The 25,524-nt window shown below is 46.6% G+C and overlaps 11 protein-coding genes across 11 annotated transcripts; 7 read left to right on the top strand and 4 right to left on the bottom strand.

Moving 5' to 3' along the window:
• Window positions 1-303: 303 nt before the first annotated feature.
• On the top strand, window positions 304-3,109 carry MCYG_02259 (conserved hypothetical protein; the record flags this gene model as incomplete). Its single annotated transcript, XM_002849279.1, has 3 exons — window positions 304-624; window positions 1,060-1,209; window positions 1,253-3,109. The coding sequence occupies 3 exons, from the start codon at window positions 304-306 to the stop codon at window positions 3,107-3,109; spliced, it is 2,328 nt and encodes a 775-aa protein (XP_002849325.1).
• A 386-nt stretch (window positions 3,110-3,495) lies between these two features.
• MCYG_02258 (karyopherin) lies at window positions 3,496-7,263 on the bottom strand (the record flags this gene model as incomplete). Its single annotated transcript, XM_002849278.1, has 8 exons — window positions 3,496-3,595; window positions 3,743-3,827; window positions 3,900-4,430; window positions 4,489-4,881; window positions 4,986-6,266; window positions 6,341-6,431; window positions 6,563-6,835; window positions 7,129-7,263. 8 exons carry the CDS (start codon window positions 7,261-7,263, stop codon window positions 3,496-3,498), a joined length of 2,889 nt encoding a protein of 962 aa, XP_002849324.1.
• Window positions 7,264-7,654: 391 nt separating this feature from the next.
• MCYG_02257 (LSM domain-containing protein) lies at window positions 7,655-8,080 on the top strand (the record flags this gene model as incomplete). The annotated part of the gene is made up of 3 exons (XM_002849277.1): window positions 7,655-7,795; window positions 7,882-7,972; window positions 8,025-8,080. 3 exons carry the CDS (start codon window positions 7,655-7,657, stop codon window positions 8,078-8,080), a joined length of 288 nt encoding a protein of 95 aa, XP_002849323.1.
• Window positions 8,081-8,187: 107 nt separating this feature from the next.
• Window positions 8,188-9,047, bottom strand: MCYG_02256 (5-formyltetrahydrofolate cyclo-ligase; the record flags this gene model as incomplete). The annotated part of the gene is made up of 3 exons (XM_002849276.1): window positions 8,188-8,303; window positions 8,381-8,899; window positions 8,957-9,047. 3 exons carry the CDS (start codon window positions 9,045-9,047, stop codon window positions 8,188-8,190), a joined length of 726 nt encoding a protein of 241 aa, XP_002849322.1.
• Window positions 9,048-9,376: 329 nt separating this feature from the next.
• On the top strand, window positions 9,377-10,302 carry MCYG_02255 (ROT1 protein; the record flags this gene model as incomplete). Its single annotated transcript, XM_002849275.1, has 4 exons — window positions 9,377-9,493; window positions 9,554-9,668; window positions 9,746-9,930; window positions 9,991-10,302. The coding sequence occupies 4 exons, from the start codon at window positions 9,377-9,379 to the stop codon at window positions 10,300-10,302; spliced, it is 729 nt and encodes a 242-aa protein (XP_002849321.1).
• A 641-nt stretch (window positions 10,303-10,943) lies between these two features.
• On the bottom strand, window positions 10,944-11,582 carry MCYG_02254 (conserved hypothetical protein; the record flags this gene model as incomplete). Its single annotated transcript, XM_002849274.1, has 2 exons — window positions 10,944-11,358; window positions 11,437-11,582. 2 exons carry the CDS (start codon window positions 11,580-11,582, stop codon window positions 10,944-10,946), a joined length of 561 nt encoding a protein of 186 aa, XP_002849320.1.
• Window positions 11,583-11,939: 357 nt separating this feature from the next.
• Window positions 11,940-16,270, top strand: MCYG_02253 (nucleoporin Nup157/170; the record flags this gene model as incomplete). The annotated part of the gene is made up of 5 exons (XM_002849273.1): window positions 11,940-12,144; window positions 12,254-14,773; window positions 14,824-14,912; window positions 14,970-15,593; window positions 15,662-16,270. 5 exons carry the CDS (start codon window positions 11,940-11,942, stop codon window positions 16,268-16,270), a joined length of 4,047 nt encoding a protein of 1,348 aa, XP_002849319.1.
• A 434-nt stretch (window positions 16,271-16,704) lies between these two features.
• MCYG_02252 (conserved hypothetical protein) lies at window positions 16,705-17,480 on the top strand (the record flags this gene model as incomplete). The annotated part of the gene is made up of 3 exons (XM_002849272.1): window positions 16,705-16,819; window positions 16,936-17,127; window positions 17,194-17,480. The coding sequence occupies 3 exons, from the start codon at window positions 16,705-16,707 to the stop codon at window positions 17,478-17,480; spliced, it is 594 nt and encodes a 197-aa protein (XP_002849318.1).
• Window positions 17,481-17,849: 369 nt separating this feature from the next.
• On the top strand, window positions 17,850-20,015 carry MCYG_02251 (acetylglutamate synthase; the record flags this gene model as incomplete). Its single annotated transcript, XM_002849271.1, has 4 exons — window positions 17,850-17,894; window positions 17,951-18,139; window positions 18,200-19,015; window positions 19,158-20,015. 4 exons carry the CDS (start codon window positions 17,850-17,852, stop codon window positions 20,013-20,015), a joined length of 1,908 nt encoding a protein of 635 aa, XP_002849317.1.
• A 221-nt stretch (window positions 20,016-20,236) lies between these two features.
• MCYG_02250 (conserved hypothetical protein) lies at window positions 20,237-21,547 on the top strand (the record flags this gene model as incomplete). The annotated part of the gene is made up of 3 exons (XM_002849270.1): window positions 20,237-20,425; window positions 20,490-20,543; window positions 20,609-21,547. 3 exons carry the CDS (start codon window positions 20,237-20,239, stop codon window positions 21,545-21,547), a joined length of 1,182 nt encoding a protein of 393 aa, XP_002849316.1.
• A 1,721-nt stretch (window positions 21,548-23,268) lies between these two features.
• On the bottom strand, window positions 23,269-23,753 carry MCYG_02249 (stress responsive A/B barrel domain-containing protein; the record flags this gene model as incomplete). The annotated part of the gene is made up of 2 exons (XM_002849269.1): window positions 23,269-23,490; window positions 23,655-23,753. The coding sequence occupies 2 exons, from the start codon at window positions 23,751-23,753 to the stop codon at window positions 23,269-23,271; spliced, it is 321 nt and encodes a 106-aa protein (XP_002849315.1).
• Between the last annotated feature and the right edge of the window lie 1,771 nt (window positions 23,754-25,524).

Below are 25,524 nucleotides of genomic sequence, written 5' to 3'. Positions count from 1 at the left end.
TTATCACGATGCTTGACCCTATGATCCGTAAGCGCAGGCCTTCAGTGGGCCTCTTCAGGGGTCAAAACCAGGACATGGGGAGATTTTGGAGGATTCCAATTCGTATTTCGGTCAAGGCGGAGAAGGGCGACGGACGGGGTTAATCAAGATAAAAATCCAGCTCAAGGTACCCAGAGAACATGTCTACCTACTGGCTCAGAACGGTCAGAACATCTCTAACCTCATACATACCGCTGTCACACGGCGAAGCCCGCAGCGGGAACCGGATCGGGCCTCAGTGAAGCGGACTAATGAGCCATTGCCATGCCGCCATCTAGTCCCAAGTTAAATTACACTTGGCTAGGATACCTCAGTGCAGTTGGCGCCGCGCTTCTCACAGCAGCGAAGAAAGAAGATGATGAGAGTGAACCATGGCTGCACGAATTACCAGCCGCATGGCTCTGCTGGGCTATCCTGTGCACTTACTACATTGGAAAACGGTACCTTTTCCACGGCCGGTTCCTTGACGGGGACGGCATAAGAGGCCGAGATTTGACCTCACTCGCTCGCTTGTGGGCTATCTCCATTGCGATTGTCGCATTCACATTTGCCTCCTCGTTCTCAGGGGAAGCCTCGTGGCTACTGGTATGATGCATAATCTGTCCCTTTGGCCTTGAATAATCACTACCCAACAGTTAGAAAAAAAAAAAAAAACTATTGATATTCGAGGAAAATGCTGACTTTGTAGCCTGCGATTACAACCACTGTTCATGTGATATTCCTTTTGCGAGAAAAACGTTCTTCGTTATCGCCATCGGACAGCTCACCTGGGGATTTAATACCCAAAGGATGGCCTTCCTCGGCCCAATTAATTGGACCAGCTGCTATTTTGCTTTCCCTTTTTGACTCTATATTCCTATTTCGCCAAAGTGGAGATTTGAATTCATCACCGCTACCATCTATCCTTCGCCTGTCTGTCTGGATATGTCTAGGTTGGCGGACGTCGAATAGCATACGGTCAACAGCTGCCTCTGGGGGCGCGGATGTAACATCTGCTCTTGCACATGGTGTTACACCAAGAGTACTCTTCGTATTGACGGTATCTCTCGCCCTACACGGCCATGCACCCAGGTTCACATCTACCGAAATCTTGATCTCGTTTTTGTCGGCCTCAAAATGGATCGCAATATTCTCAATGGTGTGTACAATATCGTTTCCTTGGCCCTCGGGGTATGCAGAGTAACAATGCTGACGTCGGGCGATCATTTTCAAGGTATCTGGCAATGCCTCTGCTTCGGCAAGCACTCTAGATTCATTTGCTCAGTTTTCAGTGCAGGCAATAAATCTTAAGCAGGCCAATGAATTCCCCGTCCTGTTTTTGTCAGCCGGAGTATCCTTAGTACAAGGCATGGTCACTCTCCCTAAAGGCATGCAGTATCGAAACTGGCTGGCTCTTCTTTTGATGATCCCGGCTACCGGCTTTCTGCTCCAGGAGACATCCGTAGACTTTGGGTATTCTCTCTATGACGGAATGGTTGGGCGTGTTGCAGATGTCTCGATTCACCCCATACAGCAACTTGCATCTGAGGCCATGAAAAAACACCATGATATGGTGGCGGGGCAATCCAAAACGCTTGAGGCTGCAATTATTGAATATGAACGCCGATACAGCCGAAAGCCTCCGCCTGGCTTTGATGTATGGTATAAAGCAGCAGAACACAAAGGTTTCATTCTCATTGATGAATTCGATTCGTTAATGGAAGGGCTGAAGCCATTCTGGGGTGTCCCTCCCGCCGTTCTTCGTGCACGCGTAGCTGCGGCAACGCAGATATCTGGCTCAAGACTCATTCGCTATTCTGTGAAGGATAATTCCCTGATAGCTGAAAATGATGGTGAGGCTACTTGGATAACAGACCAGCTTAGAATTTGGTTTACCTCTGATGTGTTGAAAACTCTGCCTGACTTAGTGTTTGCTCTTAATTTACTTGATGAACCGCGAGTTGTGGCTCCCTATGAGGGCCTGGAGAAGGCTCTCGGAGCCATGTCTTCGACAGAGGACTCGGGATCTTTCTCGAATGCGATTAAATTCAAAATGGCTAACGCCTATGATCTATGGGATAGCATGACATTATCCTGTGACCCGAAATCTGCAGCTAGAAACGGCCCGACCAGGTTCAAGCTCCCACGCAAGGGTCTAGGTAGCAGCTTCGTCTCCAATACTACCATTGCCCGAGATGTCTGCTCCATGCCTGATCTCCAAGTTCAACATGGATTCTTCATTACACCAGAGACAGCAAGCATAGCGCATTCAATAGTTCCTATCTTTTCGCAGGCCAGACCTTCGAGTTTTCAGGATATTATTTTCCCAAGCGTGTACTATGGCGGGAGACTAGAGATGCACGAATATCAAGAAAGCCAGGACATGGAGTGGGATGAGAAAGAGAATGTTGTTTACTGGGCAGGTTCGTCAACGGGAGGCCATACAAATATTAATAACTGGCAGATGTTTCACCGCCAACGGCTGGTGCTCACTATCTCCAACAACGCTACAAGGGTCGAACTTATGAAAAGGATCCTCGAAAATCCTCTAAAGGATAGTAACACTACATCTACTTGGCGCATATATACATCTAAAATGGAGCAAATTGTATCGATGCTCAAAATCCGAATCTCAGCCGTCATCCAATGCGAGGACGACGCATGTGATGCACAAAATGCCGCTTTCCGACCGGAAGAGCAGCCAAAGGATGATTTTCAAGCGACATATCGAGCCCGGTATAATTTGGACGTTGACGGCAACGGTTTCAGTGGACGTTATCTTCGTGGTCTTCTGTCCAACTCTGCCATGATGAAGCAAACAATATTTAAAGAATGGATAGATGATTGGCTAACGCCTTGGGTCCATTATATACCGGTCAGCATGGACCTTGTGGAATTCCCTGAGTTGGTACGGTTCTTTACCTCTGAGCCAGAAGGACAGGCGATAGGGAAGAGAATTGCGATGGCGAGTAAGGATTGGTCGCGCAAAGCAATTCGAGCGGATGATTTGAAACTTGCACTATGGCGCGTAATGCTAGAGTACGCGCGGGTTATGAGCGATGAGAGAGACTCCATGCAGTGCTGTTCTTAATTTTAATGTTGGATAATTCCTATTGGATACTTTTGGGTTAACCAAGGGGTTTGGGATATATACTTGGAGCACATACATACATGCTCTGCAGAGGGGATATGTGTAAGGTATAAAATTGGAAAAAAGACGGTGTATTTATAAACCATAGAAAAAAAAGGCCTAGTTCTCTGTTATACAGTTAGCATGGGAAAAAATACTTACGATATTATATCATCTATGATGCCTACATTGCAAGGAGAGTAAGACGCATATACTCTCCATCTACTACTTAGCCCATCAATATGGGCATTCTATCAGAACTTGAGATAAAGGTCCAATCTACCCAGGCTCCATCTCCATCCATATATCCCTTTACCCATGTTCACGCCGTACGTCTTAAGTATATGTTATATGGGATCGAGTACGAATGTAGGAGGGTTGTGAACGTGAGGTAAAGAGTACCCGAGTCGGTTAAAATAAATGGCTTTGGTACAGTGTTGAAGCGAGCTGAGAGTTAAATTTGGGAGATGTTCAGGCCAATCAATTATTGATGCGAAAGTATCGTAAAGAGCTTTTCTGTGCCACCTCTTATCGTTACCTATGGTGCATAAACTTGTCCATCGCTCGAACTTAACGGTATAAATTGATACCTACCCGGTAAATCGAAATCGAGTAGCCTCTAATCTGCCTAATCCCTCCCTTGGTGCCACATTCCGACGTCTATATGAGTTTGTGAAATCTGGAAAGTAGGTATAAGTTAGTTAGAACGAGGATGATATTCTAAAATAGTGTGACGGTGCCGGGAACGAACCTTGAAGGACAACTCTAATTTTCCGCATATCACCCAATTGAGCATACTCTGAGAGCGTTTTCATCAAGCGCTCACTTTCACCAGGTTTAACGGAGCGAGCGGGCAGCATCTGAATTGTAGCTTCAATCCAACTTGCTGTCTCTGCGGGTAGTAGTTCGAAGCATGACATAAGGACCGCCGAAGCGTCAGGGAAGCAGTCACCAGGAAAAGTAAACATCATTCCTGTTAATATCCGTTGCACAAGAATAGAACCCTGTGATACCATTATTCGTTTCACACCTGCTCTAATCTCCGGCGAGTTCGTATAAACCTCGCCATCCGGGGTTGTGAAGTTGGACACAGCCGGCTTTTCAAACCCAAAGCTGATCAGGTCACGGAGGTACTGTAGGGTAGCGGTAAGAGGCTCGATCTGCTGAAGAGTGAGCGAACTCAAAGCAGCTGAGAAAATGGGAGCAGAAAAAGACGACGTGACAGTATTTTTAGGGAAAAATCGGACTGCATCTGTTGCTAGCCTGAAGAAATCCTCAATCACTAAAAAGGGCCGTTAGTAGGAGGGATATGGTGGATGGAAGGAGATCGTCTTTCATACTATCTGGTAGATGTTCTGGGGGTAAATCGTTAAGGATTCGGAGGAATAGCACAACTTGCTCTTCGAAAAATTGATAAACAGCAACGCTGGTTGGATTATCAACAAGCTCTGCTCCGGCGGAGAATTCACGGACAATCGCATCAGTTGCCCAGAGGAAGCATCCTTCTCTAGACGCTTCAAAACCAGATGAGATGCTTTGCGCAAGGGCCGGAAGGAGAGGAGTCATTGCGTTGCGGTATGAGATTATCATGTACCGCCAGCAACGGCAAACTCTCTCGAGGATTGGGGTAGATTTCGTGAAATTCATAACTATTGTGCTGAGAACAGGTAATATCTCTCCGCAGTATTTAACTCCAGGATTCTCTTTTCCGGGTTCGACATAAGGGGAGACAACTTGAATAAATATAGCGATTAATTGCAGATGGTCTTGAAAACAACGGCCGTTGGTTAGTTCTCTTTTATGCTTGAGTTACTCAGTAGAATAGGGTTATACTTACCAGCGACGGCCTTTTGTCCCTCTTCATCTTGAGCATTATTGGCCAAGGTCATAATTCTGGACATAAGGGGGTTGCAGAACAGTTTTAATCCCTCGTAGATTTTTTCAACTGGCTGGACAGCGAGGACGGCCGCAACACCCTCAGTAACCTCTTCCTGGCTGGAAGGCTTCAAACCATCAATAACGGACTCATAGAAAGTATGAAGCTGTGGGATGTGAGAGCCCAGCAATTTCTGGCAGTCGGTTCCTAGGAATTTAAAGGCAAGGGCTGCTGCTTGCACTACTTCCTGGGACTTATGTTGGAATCCAGAGATGACGTAGTTAAGCTGTGCCTCTAGCGTCTCGGGGTGCTGTGCAGTCCACTCGGTGTATCTACCAAGAGCCATGATTGCCTGGAAGCGAACCTTCTCCTGATCTGGTATGCGCACGATGAGCGGGATGATTTCAGGTAAAACATAACTTTCCTCCGCTTCTACCATCCGTCCCATAGCGCGCATGCTGAATAGAGGGGCTTCCAATTCTTGCCAGCGTGGGACATGATCGTGCCTTGCCTGGGGCCCATATTTTGCAACCCAAGCTTGAATGAGACTGTATGCCTTTCCAAGACATTCAGAAACTCCGATAACTGCACAACAGTCCTTGAGTACATCTCCCATGGAGTGCCGGAAGCTTCGGAATTTCTCCTCTTGCTCTCTGTCCCCGTCAAAGAGGTCGTTCTCGTCTCCGTCAGAAGTTGGGTATTCTAGGTGCTTTATCATGACATCGACGAGCTTTGAGAACAGGTCCCCGAGGGTTGCCCTGGCTCTTGTATACCGCTCCAGGGTCAAATATTGCTTAAGCTCATACCAGAAGACGAAGGTGATTGAAATAGCATCTCGATCTTTATCAACTGTGCAACACTCCAATACCGCTTCCACCAGGTTTCGGAAATCATCTGGTAGGCGTGCGATTAAAAGAACCCAAGCCTCTGCCGCCTCTGCAAACAATCGAGTAAGACCTCGGAGCGTGTCAACATCTTCTGTTTCTGCTGCTTCTCTTATCTTAGGCCGCAGCGCTATTACCCTGGGGTATAGAGCTTTAATAACGTTCATCGAATCGTCAACTTCAAGTGTGTCCCTGTAGATCATGCATATGCAATCTACAGCCGCCTCAAAGGATCTTTCTTCCGATAGAGCTTTCATGATGACGTCCATCAGGGGGGATTCTACGACCTGGGCCGCAGGGATCTCACGCATCCACGAAGTAATACATTCAAGGAGAATTGGATTAGTTGCAGCGGAAGCTAAAAAGAATCGCCCAAAAAGCTGTCAGTAATACACTCGGTAAGACGGATTTTGCCCAAGTAGAAAGACATACGAGAAGATTGAGAATATTGTGTCAAAAGACCCAGGACCTGACTTGAGTTGTCCTCCAAGAGTTCCTTTGTTCTTGAAGATAGCTCCTCTTCCTAAGAGTTACGAATGAACTGATTAGATATAAACGATTTTCTTGGTCGTATTAAAAAGGATAGATAATTGACGGATATGCTGAACTTGAATGCGCAAATGCGGTGGATGGTGTGATTCGACCGGAACATACAGTCAGGTTGATTTTGCGTCCCTCTATGACCTCCTCGGGAAGGATCTTGAGGAATTCGAGGACACAGTCTCCGGCTTCGTTGCCCAGCGCAGCGCCAACGGTAGGCAAGACATCCTTCCAGGTGGTCATCTGGATGGCGAGGGTAGCCAGGGAAACACATAGCTGTGTCCGTATCGGCCGTGGTCCAGATCTATAATTTGACAGGAGAGAAAGTATCGACGTCCTTAGTTCAGGCTGAGCGGACTCGGGAAGCTGGTCAAGGTCATATGTGATCTGCCAAAGCGAGTTGTTTGTCCCATCAGTGACCAAAGTCGCTATAGAGTGTAATATAGATCTATCGAGGGGGGGTCTTGTTCAACATGGCCGGTCTTCTCACTTTTCCTTTCAACGTAGTTGCAGCAAACAGCTTTGCTTCGACCTGCGCATCTGCAGTCTGAAGAATCGCGTGTGTCGTCGTCCATGCCTCTGTCTGTTTTTTTTTATTTAATTTCCTCTCGTCAGTAAAAGTCCTGACAGCGCCTATGGAGGGGTAAACATGTGTGACGATGAAGAGAGCCAAAGCTCACCGATTTCTGGAACTTTTCGAGAAACTCATGGGCGTGAGTCTTTTCCTGACGAGAGACACTGCTCTGCATCGTCGAAAGGGCTGCAAGCACTGGTGCGAAGGCCTGCTGCCCTGAGGCATTGCTCGCTGTCGCCATGGCGCGGGTTTGCCTTGGGAGGGATTCGGTGCGGGCAAGGGATCTGGCGATTTGGCAGTGCTGGATAAATCGGCGCTGTGCCCGCAGTCGTCATGAAGCGAGGAGTTGAGTAGGAGTGAGGAAGTGAGGAAATGAAGAAGTTCCAAGGCGTTGGTAGATTTGTTCGATGTTTTTTTGTAGTTTTGATAGTTAGAAAACCGTCTGGCCCACTTCTGCCTCTTTTTCCTTTTTTGAACGTCAAATGAAGTTTTCCTGCACTTTTTACAACTTCACAAGCACCAAAACAGCTTCTCACCACGACAGAGAGACGATTTGCGAGTGACAGAGTGAGTGAGTGAGAGAGTTACAAGAGTGTGAGAGTGCGAGAGAGAAGGATAAAAGTCGCTACATCATGACCGGTCGAGGACAGCGTGGTGGCGCGAAGACGCTGCTTGCTCCGATCCATTTCATCTTCAAGCTCCTTCAGCAGCGAGCGACGGTGTCGATATGGCTGTACGAGCAATTGGCGGTTCGCATAGAAGGGAAGATACGGGTAAGCAGCTGGCTACGATTGACTGCGGCTTTTTCTCTTTTCTTCATTTCTACGTGAGCTAGAGGCTGACCCCTTTCGATATCAAGGGATTCGATGAGTTCATGAACCTCGTAGTGGATGACGCGGTGGAAGTGACGCTAGCGACAAAGACAGAGGCAGAGTCGAGGAGACAGCTCGGTATGGGACATGGAGTCTGCTCTTTTTCGTGCGGCATGCTAATATAGAACAGGTCAAATCCTGCTCAAAGGCGATAATGTCTCGTTGATCCAGACGGTTCAGTCATAGAACGACTGTGATGGTTTCTTACATGATGGTTCAAAGGCGACTGGCGTTTACGGTACAATGTTTCTGTTGGGAAAGAGGGGATGAAAATACAAAAGACGGCGGAGTGATCAGCTTCTCACGACCCGTCCGTCACCTACGACCAGGCTGTTGACGAGATTGTCGTACTCTCCCACAGGCACCTCCTCTGGTGGTTGGAGAACTTGCTCGGCTAGACATAACGCGGCTATAATCTGGGTTAGTTGTTTACTGGTACGGAAAAAGTTGATGTTGGCAATTTGCTGCTTGTGTTCGTGATCTCACCGAGATATGGCATCTGAACCTTTCCTGCCTGCTGAGCAATGTTATTATTCCGGTATCTGTTGATAAAGCGGTCATAATACCCCTTTCCGTGTCCCAATCTCCTCATGCCGTGGTCAAAGGCCATCCCGGGCACGACCATGAAATCTAAACCGCAATTTTCATCCTTTAAGGCGCCGTCTTCGCCCAGTAAACCGACCCCACCCAGGCAGTTCTCCCTGCTGGACAAAGAGCCAGCGTCCAACGTAGGAATGCCCCATCCGTCAGGCTGTAGAGACTCGTAATCCTCAATTGAACGAAGAGCCAGCATCTCCATGATCGACGACGGCTTCGTTTCAGCACTGCCTGGCGCAGCCTGCTGCTTGTAGATGTACGGCACAAAGACCTGTTTGCCACGGCTGAAGGCATCCCGTACTATGTCTCCTGTCATCATCTCCGCGGCCGGCATGGATAGGTAGACGCTAACACGCCTCGCTGACTGATATTCTGGCAGCGAGAGAAGGCGTTCAGTGGCAAGAGAAGCTACGATAATCAACATCAGCCAGCCAGCCAGATAAGCGAAGGACGAGGGACTCGAACATTGAGATATAACTGACTCTGCAGAGACGCCAGCGAGGATCTTCTTGACCCTACTCCTCATCTCCTTCTTTGCTGTGCTTAGAGAGGCCATCGTAGAGGATTGCGACTGTTCCGTTGATTGTTGATATGATACAAATATTTAATCAGTGGCGAGTCTTGGTCGACCAGGGCAGTTAGTAAGACGAGACATCAACAAGAGATAAATAACAGATAATAAACAGTAAAATTGCCCTGGTATATATCAGAGTAGACAAATATCGATCTTGCTCCGGTGTTTTCTGTTGTTGTATCGAAGTCTTTCATGGGCCAGAAGGACGACGTAATATTAAGTGGCTCTCCCTTTTTTTTTTTCTTCCTCCTCCTCTGCTTCCTCTCTTCGTTACAAAAAACTCCCGCTTGACTGCTATCAATACAGTGACGATGAACTTGCTACTGTCTCTTCCTTTGCTGGGCCTGCTGCAGGCTGTCATGGCGGAGTTGGACCCGCGTCTTACGGGGACATGGACGACTAAGTCGCGGAAGGTCGTCACAGGGCCGGTATGTATAGCAGATACCACAAGAGAGAGAAGCAGAATACTGACTGACTGAATCTTCCAGGGCTTCTACGATCCAATCAAGGATAGACTGATCGAGCCATCGCATACCGGCATCTCCTACTCCTTCACGGACGATGGCTACTTCGAAGAGGCTCACTACCGCGCCATCTCGAACCGTGAGTGCCACCCCTCTTATACATATATATACCCCTTCCAACGAGGGAATAGACGGACTGAAAGATATGATATCTAGCACAAAACCCTGCCTGCCCAAGTGGTATGATGCTGTTCCAGCATGGGACATACGACGTCAAGCCCAACGGGACTCTCGTATTGAACCCCTACACCTTTGAGGATGACGGCCGTCAGTTGATATCCGATCCATGCAAGGGAAAGAAGGCGAGCTATTACAGATACAACCAGAACGAGACCTTCAAGGTACGCGGATAGTAAAACCTCTCGTCAATGAGCCGAGTGATTGCTAACGTCGATTTACAGAGATATGAAGTCCAGCTCGATGAATTCCACAATATACCGAGGCTCAACCTGTATACACATGATGGCTCGCCCATGAACCGCATGTTTCTCATCTACAAACCGCCACAGATGCTTCCAACCAAGCATCTCAACCCCGTCGTAAAGACTCCCTCACGACGAAAGAGAGATCTCGCGGACAGTGAATTCGATACACCGCTAAACAAAAATACCATCCTAACACGACAGCTCTCCATGCCTACCCACGCTGACCGATGGTGGTGGGTTGGTGTCCTCATGACCTCCATCGGTGGAATCGCCCTCATCTACTCCTAACCTTTGCAGCCTTCCATCATCGGGGAAAGAAAGGGAATAAAATAAAAAACAAAAAACAAAAGTTATATGATATAATGCACTTTTCTTGGATATAGATGGCGTTACGAACGGACTGGTGTCCCCGGTTTTTCTTCTTTTCTTGCCTTGGGGAGGCTCTATTGTTAAATCGTGGGACGGATATGCCTATTATTGCCTCCTACGTTGGGCTGATCGGTTGTTGCAACTGTACTTTACTTTCTTTTCCACTTTCACCTTCTCACCCGCTGTCTTTTCTCATCTGCAGGAAGGCCTCGTCCTGCTCCTTTACTTTTCTTTCTGTTCTACTTCTTTCACGCCCCTGTTTCAACCTGTTGCTATTGTGTCCGAGGGGTAATTGCAATGTTTAATTATCATCGACATCGACAATGTCAATCCCTGTTGAGACTGTTTTGTACCATTGAAGATATATGGCTACCCTCTATGTTTGTATTTACGGCATGGATCAATATTCAAACTGCTTTCTTATTGGAGCTAATGTTACATTTGAATTGACGATCTTCTAATATACATTCCAGTTTTCATTTCTAGTGAGTGGAATTAGGATGGAAGCCCCCCATGCCACCAGGACATAGATTTCTCTCTCTACTGTGTGAGAGGTGTGATCACTTCTGTTCCTGCACCTTGACCAATTCTCCAGCAATTTTCGCAACCACCGTCTTGCTCGCTGGCTTCCCATCCAAAGGTCCACCAGCCGCGAGTACTTTCTTCATGACACTTCCAATAGCCATCTTCTCACCCCCTACCCGGAGTTCCGCGATGACTCCCTCAACAGCAGTGCGTATCGCTTCTTCGCTTACGGTCTCAACCTGTGCAGCATATTCCTCAACCACCTTCCGCTCCGCCGCCGCCTTGGCCGTTAAATCTTCACGCCCAGCAGCCGCGTACTCCTTCCCACTAGCCTCTAGGCTGGAGGCCCGCTTGCGGAGAATATCGAGAAGGCTAAGATCAGTCTCAATGGGCTTTGGTGTTTTGGCTGCGTTGTTCACTTCTGATATGATTCCGCGTAGGACGTCAAGTCTATTGTTTTAAGTACACTGTTAGCGTTGGTTCGTCTGTAAGGAGATTTCTAATAGATGGATCATCAAGGTGAGTGACCTGACTGTGTCTTTTGCTCTCATAGCAGCTTTCAAGTCTGTTTTTATCTTTGCAAATAATGGAGCAACCCCGGGTGTAGAAGATGTGGAGGAGTAGCGAAGGGAGAGCCGCACGAGGGGCGACTGGAGGCGGAATGATCGAATCATGCTGCTTGTGATCGTATATATAACTTCTTCTCTCTACCGTACAGGCAATTATAATGGTATATGTCTCTGCTGTCTATCAAATGGCTTTTGAAAGCTCATCAAAAAATGTTAGCAAGTTTGATTATTTATAAGGATATGGCCCGTGCACTCAAGCTCTTTTGTGTTTTTGCTAAAAAAAAGTCGCAAATAAATCAACATCTTCATCTTTTGACCTTCTTCAGCCATTCTACCACATACATAATAGATACAAAGCCTCTGGCTTGGGAAAAGCTGTGAATAGGCTCTGGCTGTGGCTACCTGATCAACTTCTATACTGGCAAAATCTCTCACCCAGTGCGCCTGGGTGCTGCCGCGACCATGAGCTTCCCATTCACACCTACACCAAAGCCACCAGGCACATATTTCCAGACTCCGGCGGCCTCGCACACTCATGGACCTCTTTTCACCTCAAGACCTCTCTCTCCGCCCTCGGGCAACGCTGCGGGCTCGAATCTAGCTGCCTCGACCGCCGCTCGTCCCAAGATGCCCACATCGGACATAAAGGCAAAGCCTGAAGTAATAAGTCCAAGAGAGCGAGCAGCGCGGACAATAGACGAAGCTCTCTTGCAGGAGTCGCGGTACCCTGATCTAGACAGCTATCTTTCTCGTACGTTGCATTCTGAAGCCTACAGTCGAACGCGTTGCGCAGGTAGAACGAAGAAAATCAAAGGCTAACTTTGTTATATTAGAGGGTTTCTCCTCCGATTACGATATCCCTAGCTCACCATCATGGGCGCCGTTCCAGAAAGTGAAGATGTATAGGATCCCAGATCAGATATTCGATCAGTATAACCGCGCGCAAGTTTCTACCAGCATGGGCTTGTTTGCGGAACTAAACCACGCCTGGGTCACAATCGACAATGCGCTCTATCTCTGGGACTATACGCTTCCAAATCCCCAATTGGTTGGATTTGAGGAGCAACCTAACAGCATCAACACTGTCAAACTCGCGCGGCCGAGAAAAGGCGTGTTTCTACCAGCAATTACCCACTTGCTCATCATCTCTACAACCGCGGACGTCTTCCTCCTGGGTCTTGGATGTGAAAATACCGGTGGCTTTAAGACGGTAACTTTATACCAAACCGGCATGTCAGTTCCTATCAGAGGGTTAGATATCAATGTCCTTGCATCGTCCGATTCGACCGGACGGATCTTCTTTGCTGGGTCTACCGACAATGATGTCCATGAACTTACCTATCAGCAGGAGGAACGATGGTTCCAGGGCCGCTGTGGTAAAGTCAACCATACAACTAAGAGCTTCACCGCATTTGCGCCTCAATTCAACCTCCGAAACAAACCAGCTGAGTTTGTAGAACAAATGGTAGTTGACGATAGCAGGAATCTCCTATACACCCTGTCTTCGAATTCATCAATTCGAGTCTTTCACCTGAAAGCTGATGGATCCGTCAATCTTACTATTACCAAGACCGCAATCGATATTTACTCTAACATTGGCCATATCATCAGCTCTAATGAAACACTCAACCCTAGAATCAAAATCGTTTCGATCAGCCCCATTCCAGCGCCAGAGGCCTCCAGATATCATTTAGTAGCTACGACTGCCACTGGTTACCGGATATACCTCAGTGCTACCGGCTCATATAGCTGGTCGGCTATTCCCAATGCCACTAATGCTCCTACAAGCATGCAAGCACAACATGTCAAAACTCCACCGTCTGATTCTCCATCCGGTCAACTGCCACAAGTGGCTCCGATACCAGGAGCCCCATTCCAGCCTACAGGGCCTTCAAAACTCCCAATACACTCGCTGAACCCTACTAGCTCCGCTGAACGGTTCCCTCCCGGTTACTTTTTCTGTCTCACGCAGAAAGACCCCTCAAAACAAGCAGATACGTTGTTTATCTCTGCCCCTGACTCCGGAAAACTTGCACTACCACGAGATCCTTCTATGCCCGTAAAACCAGAGGAAACTGGCATTTGGCTCACTCTTGGCAGTCGAGCTGAGGCAATTGGCCTCTATACTCCATACGACCAAGGTGGCCCAACGAGCGGTGGCTTTGGGAATGAGCTATCTGTTCAGTTCGATAAGCCTGCCACTGAGATTGCTATTTTAACTAACACTGGGGTTCACATCATTCGCCGAAGACGGCTCGTCGATATGTTTGCTTCACTCATTCGTAATTCGGATGGTGAGGAAGGACTAGATGCTCAAGTCCAGGCATTTATTCGGATATACGGCCGAAGTGAAACGATAGCCACTGCGCTCGCAGTGGCGTGTGGCCAAGGAATGGAAGTTTCACCAGATTCTCGTCTTTCGAAGATTAATGATCCTGATGTTCTCGACTTTGCCCGAAAGGTTTTCATAGAGAAGGGAGGGAAGCCAACTATTAACGAAAACGCAGTTACTGATGGGTCTGTCCCAGCCATTGATACGGTTCTGCCTTCTCCTCGGCATGCAGGCATCGCTTTGTATACTTCCCGGCTTCTTCGATCTATTTGGAAAACTGTAATAGCAAAGCAAGGGCGAACGCCTTCTGGGGGCCTTTCTATATCTCCAGCAGTCCCTACTACCTCATTACTTTCCGTCCAACGTGATCTTTCTGCCCTTCAGGAGTTTTTCAACACCAATCGGACTTTCATCGAAGGATTGAGTGGACCTGATGCGCTATCGAAGGTCACCACAAAACAAGAGGAAGTTGCTTTGCAAGCTGAGCATCGTGGCCTTCACTCTCTTGTACAGCTAATCTCCCATACAATTGAGGGAATCTCGTTTATTTTGGTTCTTTTTGACGACAGAGTTGAGGATGTCATTACCCTGCTGAACGAGGATGCTAGAAACCGTTTCTTAGAGTTGACATTTGAGCAGCTCTTCGCCACATCTAGGGGGCATGAAACAGCAAAGGAACTTGTCAAAGCCATTGTGAACTGCAACATTGCCAAAGGCTCTAACGTTGAAACAGTCGCTGAAGCTTTGCGACGAAAGTGCGGCACTTTCTGTAGCTCACAGGATGTCATTGTATTCAAGGGTCAGGAGCTTCTCAAGAGAGCGACAGAGGCCGGTCCAAACTCGGAGATTGGTCGAAACCTACTGAATGAGAGCTTGATGCTTTTCCAGCAAGTGTCGGAGAGCCTCCCCATGGACTACCTAAAACCCAGTATCGACCAATATATCAAAAACCAATTCTTTGCAGGTATGTTACCTACAATTCCTATGAAGACATCAAGAGACTAATGTGTATAGGCGCAATACAACTTGCCCTCAGTGTAGCCGCTGATTCTGATAAAGCAAACCATGCGCTTTCTTGGATTATGGATGGAAGACCAGCTGAGGTAAGAAGAGAGAACCAGATGAATAACAGTGACATGCATTAACACACAGCTATGTAGGACCCCCGACAGAATAGTTATGAATCTCGGCAGCAATGCTACGACCTCATTTACAAGGTGATCCTTGCTGTAGATGAGCTTTCTGAGCAAGACAACTCTGAGGGCCCATACAGCCTCATAGCACGAAGGAGAGCTGAAGCATACGACGTAATTACCACCTCGCGGGACGAGGTTTTCCTCACTAGCCTTTATGACTGGTATCTCGCGCGCGGGTTAAGTGATAGACTCCTTGAAATTAGGTCCCCGTTTGTTGCTACCTATCTTGAGAGAAAATCAACAGAGGATGTATTCCACGCCGACTTACTCTGGAAATATTATGCCCAATCCGACCGATTTTATGACGCGGCTGTCGTGCAATTGCAACTCGCGAAAAGCCCATTCAAGCTTACTTTGAATCGAAGAATCGAGTACCTAGGTCAGGCAAGGGCAAATGCATCGGTGCATTCACCTGATGTTGGTCGAGCAACACGACAACGTTTACAGCATGAAGTTGAGGAACTTCTGGATGTCAGCCATGTTCAAGATGACCTATTGCAACGCCTAAAGGATGATGTAAGGCTAGATAGCGATCGCAAAGCTGATGTACTGGAGGCAATGAATGGAGGCATCATGGAGATTAGCAAGGTAAGTGCTTTTCCCTAGAACGAACAAAGCTCTTTTGCTTCAGAAACTGACTGTATGTGCCACTCTAGATGTTCAACGAATATGCAGCTCCTGGGAACTACCATGATATCTGCCTTCAGATAATGTATCTTGCAAACCACCGAAATGCTTCAGACATCACCACTACCTGGCAAGACTTGATCCAGGGAGTCCATGAAGAGACGCTGAAGAATGGGACGCCCCTACCATATGAAGCCGTTATCGAAAAGGTTCGCAGCCTGGCACATAGACTCAGGATGTCTGACGTTGCTTTCCCTGTTAAAACTCTCCTTCCTATGTTGGAGCGGTACAAGCTTGAACACCAGAAGAATGACGGGCCTCCAACCTGGGTTGTTGATCTCTTCCTTGAACTACAGGTTGAGCCGGAGGTGCTATATACCGTCCTTGAGTCTTTGTTTTATAACGACGAGGTACCTTTTCATGGAGCCAATCGGAAATACATTGGCAATGATCTCGCATACCTTATTTCAAGATGGTTCAACGAAACAGCCCGGCTCGGCGGCGCGGCGTTCGGAAGCGATGTAATTGCCGCCAGGGTCTCGGAAATGCTACTCCTACTACAGCAGTCTCGATTGGATAAGGATGTAGTGCAGGCATGTCGAGATATGAGGGTGAGACTTGAGCAGTCCTTCCGTTAAATTATGTTGTCTATAATCGCCGTACCAGTGCCTCTGCATATGTCTGTTCTATGACTTTGCTTCTAATGTACACTTGAGCTTCATGCCTTTAGAGGCTTATGTTGACTAACTACATGTCTTTCATTTTTTTTTCCGATATTCAGGATGGGATATCATTTGGGGAGGGCGTCTTAAATGATTGGATTCTAGATCAGTTGAGACTTTTTGACGTTCCAGATGCATATAAACCAGCTTTAGATGGCTGGTTAAAGAAATATGTGCCTACAGTTTTTTATTTCTCTCTACTCCTTTTTTAGTTTCTGTGATTGCTTCACAATTAGTTATAATTTAAGGGGTCAATTTATATCATGTGACCTGACGCTGTCCGAATAAATCCTTCGGTCTTTCAACCTCAATCTCAGCAATTGGTTAACATTTATATCTAGGAAGGTACAATGGCAGGCAGCAAGAATCACGCTCGTGGTCAGAAGCAGAACGGCCCGTCTTGGAGACGCAATCTAGATTATGTCTACGCCTCGTTCTTCATACTTCATATTGTGATCATGTTTAGTACGTCTTGACAAATTGTTCATGGGCCAACAAAAATTCCAATGTTTCATGAAGGACTCCTTGCGGACGTTAGTATACCTCTCCTCCAGGATGCTAACTGATGATGCCCTTTTTAGTGGTTGATCTTGTTCCGCTATATCCTCTTGCCTTGAAACCAGCCTTTCTCGATGACATCCGCAGCTTTTACATAAACACATACCACGATAAATTCTTCATTGACCCCCCAGCTTGGTTTGGCAGTTACTTGGCTATGGAACTGGTATATCATGTTCCAGCAAGCGTAATCAACGCTTCTAAACTCCTATATAGTAAGCAATTCTCATTGTCCTCCAGTCATGGAAGAGGATCAATTGTATGTGATATCTAACATCCAGCAATAGACGATTCCTCTGCACCACTTCATGTGCTGGTATGGGCTATACAGACGTTTATCACAACCCTCACTTGCGTGGTGGAGGTGTGGAGCTGGATAGATCGTACGACTGACCAAAAGATGAATATAAGTTTACTCTACGTCCCATATATGATATTTGGTAAGCTTATATTAAACTCTATACCCAGTATGATTCCTAATGAAGCTAAGAGAATTGTAGCTGGGTTGGTCGGGCTTGACATGTTCAGCCGGTTACAAACATCGTTGAATAAGCTCAAAAGGGATTGAGAAAAAGTGGATATTTTTTTCAGCATTCGAGCATGGACTAGGCATGCCAATCAGGAATAAAATAACCTCAAGACATAGCAGACGTAATATATATTTAGATAGACGTTCAAATAGGACAATAGCTCTGTGTTTGATATTAGATGCTCTTATCTTAGGTTTAAAGGAAAAATCTAGGCTTGGCGCAGGTGCTCGTGCGTCACTGACTCAAAGTGTCTTGCGCTTATCTGATCTGGATCCGATTTTATCAAGGCTGAAATACTTATATCAACGCACAACTTCCTCCCTCCCACTGACTAATATGTTCAATATTGCTTGGATCAGTCGGTCTACTTTGGACCTTCATCGCGCATACTGGAGTGAAATGCTACGATGAGTCGAAAGGCAATGCTGCAGTCTCGACTGCTCCTCCACCAGGTAGCAATCCTTGTTCACCGCCGCAGCTTGGAGCAGAAGAACTAACATGGATCTAGCATGACAACTTGAGATGCCATGGCTACGGTTGTTTACCTCCATTGAAGCGACGGTGCTTCTCTCGCTCTAAAACATTATCATCTTCTTCTCACCCGACTCTCAGCTCCCGAAACCATGATCGCATCCAATATCCCCCCGAGTTACCGGATAACCTATGCCACAGTGCCAAGGAGAAGGAGGAAGACAAGGTCGGTGCTATGGGATCCTGTTGAGATAATTCATTAGTTCGCCTACTTACACGATCACAGGAATTCTTCCTCGACCTTCTAAGCTCTGCAACTACCAAACGAGAAGCAAAGTCATATCTATCCCGATTTACACCACCAAAACCACCCCTGGTCAATACACAACCGAAAGAGGAGGCTACAGATGATCTAAAAGCTGTGAATTCAAACGAAAAATATTTTAATGCTTCTCTTATGTCCTCTACTCAGGCAAATACCCTACCTGCAGAACCCAATTTATCAACTTCCAAATGTGCTGCCACAGAAACCCTGCGCGTTGCTCTGATTAAAATCAAAAACCCGGAGATGCTAGATGACCAATGCCTTCATGGAATATCCAAGACTCTCTCTCAACTCAGCAGACTTGCTATGGGCTGCTGCATTGTAGTGGAAGTTGATATCACTGAAAATGATATAGACTACCGGAAACTTGCATCTGCTCAAGCAAGCCGCATTGCTGCCAAAATTGATAAAGTCCATTGTTTGGGTGCACGACGACTGGAATCTGTGATATCTCTAAATGCACCAACGCAGAGACTATCTGTCTTGTCAAGGAAGTCACTACTTTCTCCACTCTATCGTGGTCAAATTGTGGTAATTGACCCTATAGGGTACACTAAAAATACCTCAAAGGCTCTTCCAATCCCAGCTGATGAGCTTGTATTAGCGTTGACAAAGGAGCTAGCTGGTCTAGAATACAATCCTGAGTTAAGTGAGGCGGCCGCAGAATCAGTGCAGAATATTAAACAACGACAACAAGAAGTATCTGTCGAGAGATTGATTGTTTTAGACCCATTAGGCGGTATCCCTTCCCTGGGGCGTGGTCAACACAAATCACATGTTTTTATTAATCTTGAACAAGAATATGAGGATATCCGGAACGAGATAACTCAAGCAACTGCAAATCAACAAAAATCAGCTCTAGATGGGCTTAATAGTGGGCTAAAAGGCCATCTGGCTAACTTAACTCTACTCCAAAAAGCCCTCGCCCTTCTCCCACCTTCCTCCTCCGGCCCTTATTACTACCCCACAGGATGCGACAAATTTACCTAAAACTCGCCATGATACTTTGGGAACCCCAACAGTGGGCACTCGCCAACGGCGAAATCCCTTGATACATAACCTCCTCACGGATAAGCCTGTTCTTTCTGCATCCCTGCCCGCTAGACGCCGTGGCGATGAAAAGGGCGATCATGTCCCGAACACCCAACTACCCCATTCGACTTTTGTGAAACACGGGATGCCGCTTACCATGATCCCCGATCCACGGGTCAAATGCTGGACTGCAGCCCATAATGAGGGCTCCCGCATAAACCTAGACGATCCCGCAGTAGATCTACCGCGACTAGTACATCTGATTGATGATTCATTTAATAGAAAATTGGATGTTAATCACTACTTGGACCGGGTTAAAAATCGGCTTGCGGGCTTGATCATTGCTGGGGAATATGAAGGAGGAGCGATTTTGACTTGGGAGCTTCCTCCAGGTGTCCCGGACGACGGAAGCCCTGAAAGCATGGCCCGAATGGTCCCTTATCTGGACAAATTTGCTGTTCTGAAGAGGAGTCAGGGGGCAGGTGGTGTTGCTGATGTTGTTTTTAATGCCATGGTCCGAACCTGTTTCCCGGAAGGGGTCTGTTGGCGAAGCAGAAAAAATAACCCGGTTAATAAGTGGTACTTTGAAAGGTCGAGAGGGACTTGGAAGCTTCCAGACTCTAACTGGGCGATGTTCTGGACAACCGATAATGTTCCAGAGAACGAGCAACTTTTTGAAGATTATGAGAGTGTCTGTCGTTCAATCCAACCAAGCTGGGCTGATAATAAGAAGGAGGTTGACTAATATCATGGCGGATCTGGTCTTTATCTATCTATAAGCGCTAACATATTATTTGTTACAAGGAAAAAATTGAAGCTTAAATAATTTAAACATTCACTGTGCGCACGGATCACATTTTATCTTTATTACACCAAAAGTTGAAAAAGAAGCGCAACCAAAAAGCAGCAGGAATGCAAAATAGCAACTTATACTATGTTTGTTGAAAATGAGGAGTTAAAACAACAATGCCAATATGTATAGAGTGCTGTTATCCTGTTTCCCACCTTTATACCTCGTACAGCAAGGCCGATGATCGCGCTTTGGGCAAGGGAGTCCGTCTGACACAATGTCCTCGATGTCAACGATTTGCCGATAAATACGTCGAGCATGATTTCGTCGTTCTCTTCATTGACCTTGTACTAATCAAACCTCAGGTAATATATTAACGATTTACCTTATATCTGTGGCTTGTTGCGCTAACCTCTTCACTGACTACAGGTTTACAGACATTTGCTCTTTAACAGGCTTGGGCGGGATGATGACAAATTCGATGTATAGAAAGCCAGCTCCATTTCTTCATATTATAAGGATATACTGACATCTGATATTGACTGTAGCGCTCGATTATCCGTCTCGGGATCCTCATCCTTCTTTTTGACGTGTACCTCTCCTGGGCGCGAATTGAAAAGTCCTCCGCAATCGCTACATCGCCGCTTGGAAACACTCCAATAATAGTTCAATACGTGTTTTTTCTCACACTGAATGCCCTTGCAACTCTTGCACATCATGTTGCCGTTCGGTTCCTAGCTACAATACTCGTCTTGAAGCCCGCGGCACAATCTCTGAAGGCCCAAGAAGTCCCACAGCGTGCGAACACTCTCCCATCATCGCCATCTGATGTTAATTCAGCCGGGAATGCCATATCAGCCCAGTTTCCACTAAACTCTAGTCCAATAGGCGGGCCAAGTGTTGCTGATCTAAGCCGCTCATCTTCTGGCAGTGACACAATTGGCGATGGAGCTCATCAACAAGCTGCTGTTTCTCCTAACACCTTACCTATGTTATCTGTGGAATCCGAGTTCCCTCCACCTCTTCGAAGGTCGTCTACCGCACCCCCGCAGATTCGGCCAATCCCTCCTCCAGCACTCGCCAGTCGAAATGCAATAAGTACAGCTCTCCTAGTTAGCAGTTGTACTAAGTTGTTTCCAATACTTCTAGTTATATGGGGAACAGATGCGTCGGGCGAGGGCCCGGGTGACCCTGAAACTCCATCCCCCCCGCCTGGTAGCAATGGAGGAGAGTCCAGCTTAAATTTACCATTGTGGTCATCTCAATCCCTTGAATCCGTTGTTCACAATACACTATCCACCATTTCACAGCCGTGGTCATCACTTCTATTGTCTATCACTAACACCCATCTCGTGCTGTTAAATAATATTGAGGCTTTGCTCATTCTCTTAGATTGTGGCTATAGTTATGCTATTGTGATGACCCTTGGCGGTCAGTTGGCCAGATGGGCGGTTGAAAGATGTTTCTTAAGCCTCGTCGGTCTATAATACCAAGGCGTACAGAGCTCCATAAATAACATGAAATTGAAAGGTCTATGCAGTGAAAGCTGAATTTGTCTGTAAGATACAAACTCCAGCCATTGTTACAACTGTAGGCATCGTGTTCAAACATATAAACGATACCCGAGGAGGAAGACAATATTACCCATTGATATATGATGCTACAGTCCTCGTAGGAAGGAAAGTCTGGAAATCAAATAAACGCTGAAAAAAGAAGCCCCAAGGAATTGAAGAAATACCAGCATGTCGATACCCGCATTTGTTCATCGTTCAATTGGCATGGTGTGGTCTTCTATCGCTACTCTTTGGCACGAATAACGGGTGCAGTTGTGCAAGGAATGTTACAGCTACAGTAACAGTAAATATTAGTCCAATATTCCCTAGTATGTCCATTATAACTGATTTGAGAAACACAACGTACCCCACATAAGATAGCAGAATGTGAACCCAAGAATCAGCGAACTTCGCCATACCCTATTCACGATGTTAGTCATTTGGTCCCCGAGCTAAGGATGAGCTGCAACTGTTGGCAGGCGATAAGATAGGTCTTGGGCGTTGATGTGCTTTCGCAAAGATAACGATATATTCTCCGAGACATAGGCCTTAACACAAAGGGGTGGGATCTGGGAACTGACGGTCTAGTTTCTCCCTTAGGACTGAACACCCATGCTAGCAAGTTTGCGAGGACGACGAAAACAAGTCCGATGATGACGCTCCAGCTATAGAAATCCAAAAAGTTAGCGCAAACGCCCTGTAACATGCAGATATATGGATATTACCCGCTAGCCATTCTCCTTTTCTGGCGTCAAAAATGGTATGAGAGTTGCGCCGCGCGGAGAATGTTTCAAACGGAAGAGAAGAAAAAAGAAGAGGAATAAGAAGAAGAAGAAGAAGGGACTCTCTGTATATGTAAAGAAATGAACTCTGTAAAGTGCACTGATGGATATGGCTGCAGTGTTCTCTGATGCTTGACGCTGCCTGTGAGCGAACGTCGAAAGCTCCGTCATCAAGAAATGATGACATAAGCCATTTGGAGCTTATGGCGGATTATAGCTTATGTAATCAGGTCTCATTAGGTAAGCAATGTAAATATTTAAGGTAAGTTTATACCAACTATGTTAGTTTCCCCTTTTGAGCCTCGCCTAGCTTCCTAGACCAGAACGATACTCTGCCGACCGAGGCAAGACTGTTAAGGCAATGCGCCTGTTTACACCCTTACAAAGCCCAGTTCGCCATACCAGAATCGGTATTCAATATTTTGTGTATGGCTAACAGCTTGGGTTTCTCCTTAACTTTCTTATCCTTCAGGACAATTTCCCCCCAACGGCTTCAAGGTTAACCACAGGACATGTAAACCTCAACAGCTGAAGCCTATAGATTGAAATAAAGCTTTTAAAGGATGGTAATAGCGAAAAGGGTAATCGTGGAAGCGGGAGTCTAATATTAAGTGTCACCCTAGAATTCCATACACATATCGCCATCCCTAATCACCCGAACCAGCCGTTGACGCGTAATAAAAGGAAGTATAGTATAATCATTATCTATAATCATTATCTTTCTTTGAGCTTGTATATATACACACTACAGGATCATAAGTCGAAGCCTGGCGCTGAGCAACAAAAGCAGCCTTCAGCTCTACAATTTTCTGCTCAGGCATTAATCGTATGTTTCCCATTCTCTACTTCTAGGTGTGAGTCGTCTGGGGTTGTCTAGCTAGAGGTCTCGATTGGCTCAAAGTATGTCATCATAATTCCCTCCAACAATGGCTTTGCAACGGTTTTCAGAGCAGCGTGAGCCTTGCAGTCGTTGTCATAGTATTTCATATCGTCCTCGGAAGCAAATTCGGACACAACAGCGAGATTATACCCCTGGCGGCGCTGGTCCTCGAATGTTGATCCAGCTTTGACGGAGAGGATATAAGGGGCACCATCCTAGCGTTCAGACTTGGTTAGCCGTTTCTTTGGTGCTTCACAATTGTGGTCGAGGGCTTGTTTTGCCGGTGCCTCAGACAGAACTCCTCTATCAGGGTCAATCTTAACAGGCCGTTCCAGTCTCGGTCTTAAAACAACCAGCAGTCTCACATATATCTGCTTACCTTTAGAGCATCCTTCTGCATTGTGCGATACAAAGCAAGGACGGACTTGCGATCCTCCTCCTTGGGGATCTTGAACAGGGTTACGCGACAAATCGTCATGGTGATGGGGGTTGATATCAAGGTACGCGGCAGTACTCACGCGCAGGACAGGAGGATGCTGAGAATTAGTTTGACTGTTATTTTATCGCCAAAATCAGTTGATGCCAACCCCTCCTATATTACGCAAGAACTTGCATCGATGCCCCGCTACCGAACTGCATCGCTGCTTGCCCCTACGCGGCACACTTCCGTTATAGCCGCTTATATTAACGGTAGAATTTCCGCCTTATCTTCATTGTGCCGCGGGTAGTCACGTGATAGAATACTATCCTTAACTTATATAAGCACTTTTCGCCTCAGGTAGCTTTCCCAGAGCTATGACGCCATAGTAATCTTCCGGCAGCTTCAGCTTGTTCTTGCAGCGATATATAAAAGGGAACACGGCCGTTGGTGATCCCGCGTGCTCCGTACGATATACCCAAGTTATTTTCGACACAACGGCTGACTATCAAGGAATATCTGTATGCTGCTCTTGCCTGAAATGATCTATTATGCCCCAAATGTGCCCGGTGGCACCTACAGACCACTTCTGGATAGGATTCCTCAATGTTATACTCCCCAGGACTCGACTGCGAAATTATCTCCTGGTAGCACCGGAACAGAGGAATACGCGACCCATGGACCATCCCCCGTGTTGATATTTGCCGACATTGAGAATGTAGTGGAATGTTTGAAGAGCATGCCCATGTCTCGAAGAAAAAAGTGTTCAATGCTTTTTTCACCAGACATAACAGTTGAGATGGAACTTCGGTTATATCCCAAGAGAGCAGATCCGTCACCCTGGGGGGTAGATGCTCTATGCCGTCGACTTAATACTCCTCTTTGCCCACACTTGCGACTAGGCGATGAAAAAGTTACTGGTTATTATTCCGGATGGCCCGAGGGTTTTCATACTGACCTGGAGTCTGATTATATGCTCGGCTGTGGCCGCTGCAAGACACGGATAAATTTTAAAGTATCGCCATCCACCGCTAGGGGCAATTGTGGTGAGGAATGGTGCACAGTCCATATCCGTCGACCTCTTGGTAGGCTATTCTCTTCTGCAGAACCAAGCCTACCTGAGAAATCGTTAAGCTTCGAGGACCTGTGCTCTATAAGGGAGTATAGCGACGCGACCGATGACTGGTTTGGAGCCCTTTGGAAAAATGTTCCTAACCCTAAGGGGCGTCGGGGGGAGCCTTGGTATCAGAAGCTGGTAATTCACGATGACGATTGGCCCAATATTGGCGTTGAGCGACCGAACCTTGACCATATATTTCCGATATCCAAAGTCCCACCTCCCGCGTTTCTATCCTTGAAGGCATGGTTAAAACGTATCCGACTAATTTCTTGCTCTCTTATTCCGGAGGAAATCCATAGGAAGTACGGCCCTGGTAGTACATTGCATTTTTCCCTTCACCATGGCTTAATATATTTGGAGGTAAAAAGGGGTCATCGGTTCATTTATAAATACGCGAATCTTTGAGTTACTATGTAGTAGCCTGGCTTGTCACCTCTGCTTAACTACCACTTCCCTTATGCCTTATATCTCAGCCAAATGCTGTACTTTACTCGGGCCGAAGGGGAGACAAAAAAAAGCATCTTGTTATATGCAATCCCAATAAGAAAACGCCAAACTATAACCTTATGTTTATTTATTTGCTTCTACCTGTTTTACGTCACTTCAACTGCTAGAGTACATAGTAAGGGGAGGGCAGACATTCTCCCTTAGTAAGCCTTGGGGTGAGAGGCCAGACTATCCCGGTCATAACTAGCCATATTACTACCTCCA

The sequence above is a fragment of the Microsporum canis genome, genomic scaffold (assembly GCF_000151145.1).
Source record: "Microsporum canis CBS 113480 supercont1.2 genomic scaffold, whole genome shotgun sequence".
In the NCBI taxonomy this organism is placed as follows: domain Eukaryota; kingdom Fungi; phylum Ascomycota; class Eurotiomycetes; order Onygenales; family Arthrodermataceae; genus Microsporum; species Microsporum canis.
The sequence above is the reverse complement of the archived record's forward strand: the minus strand, read 5'-3'. Positions and strand labels throughout refer to the sequence as shown.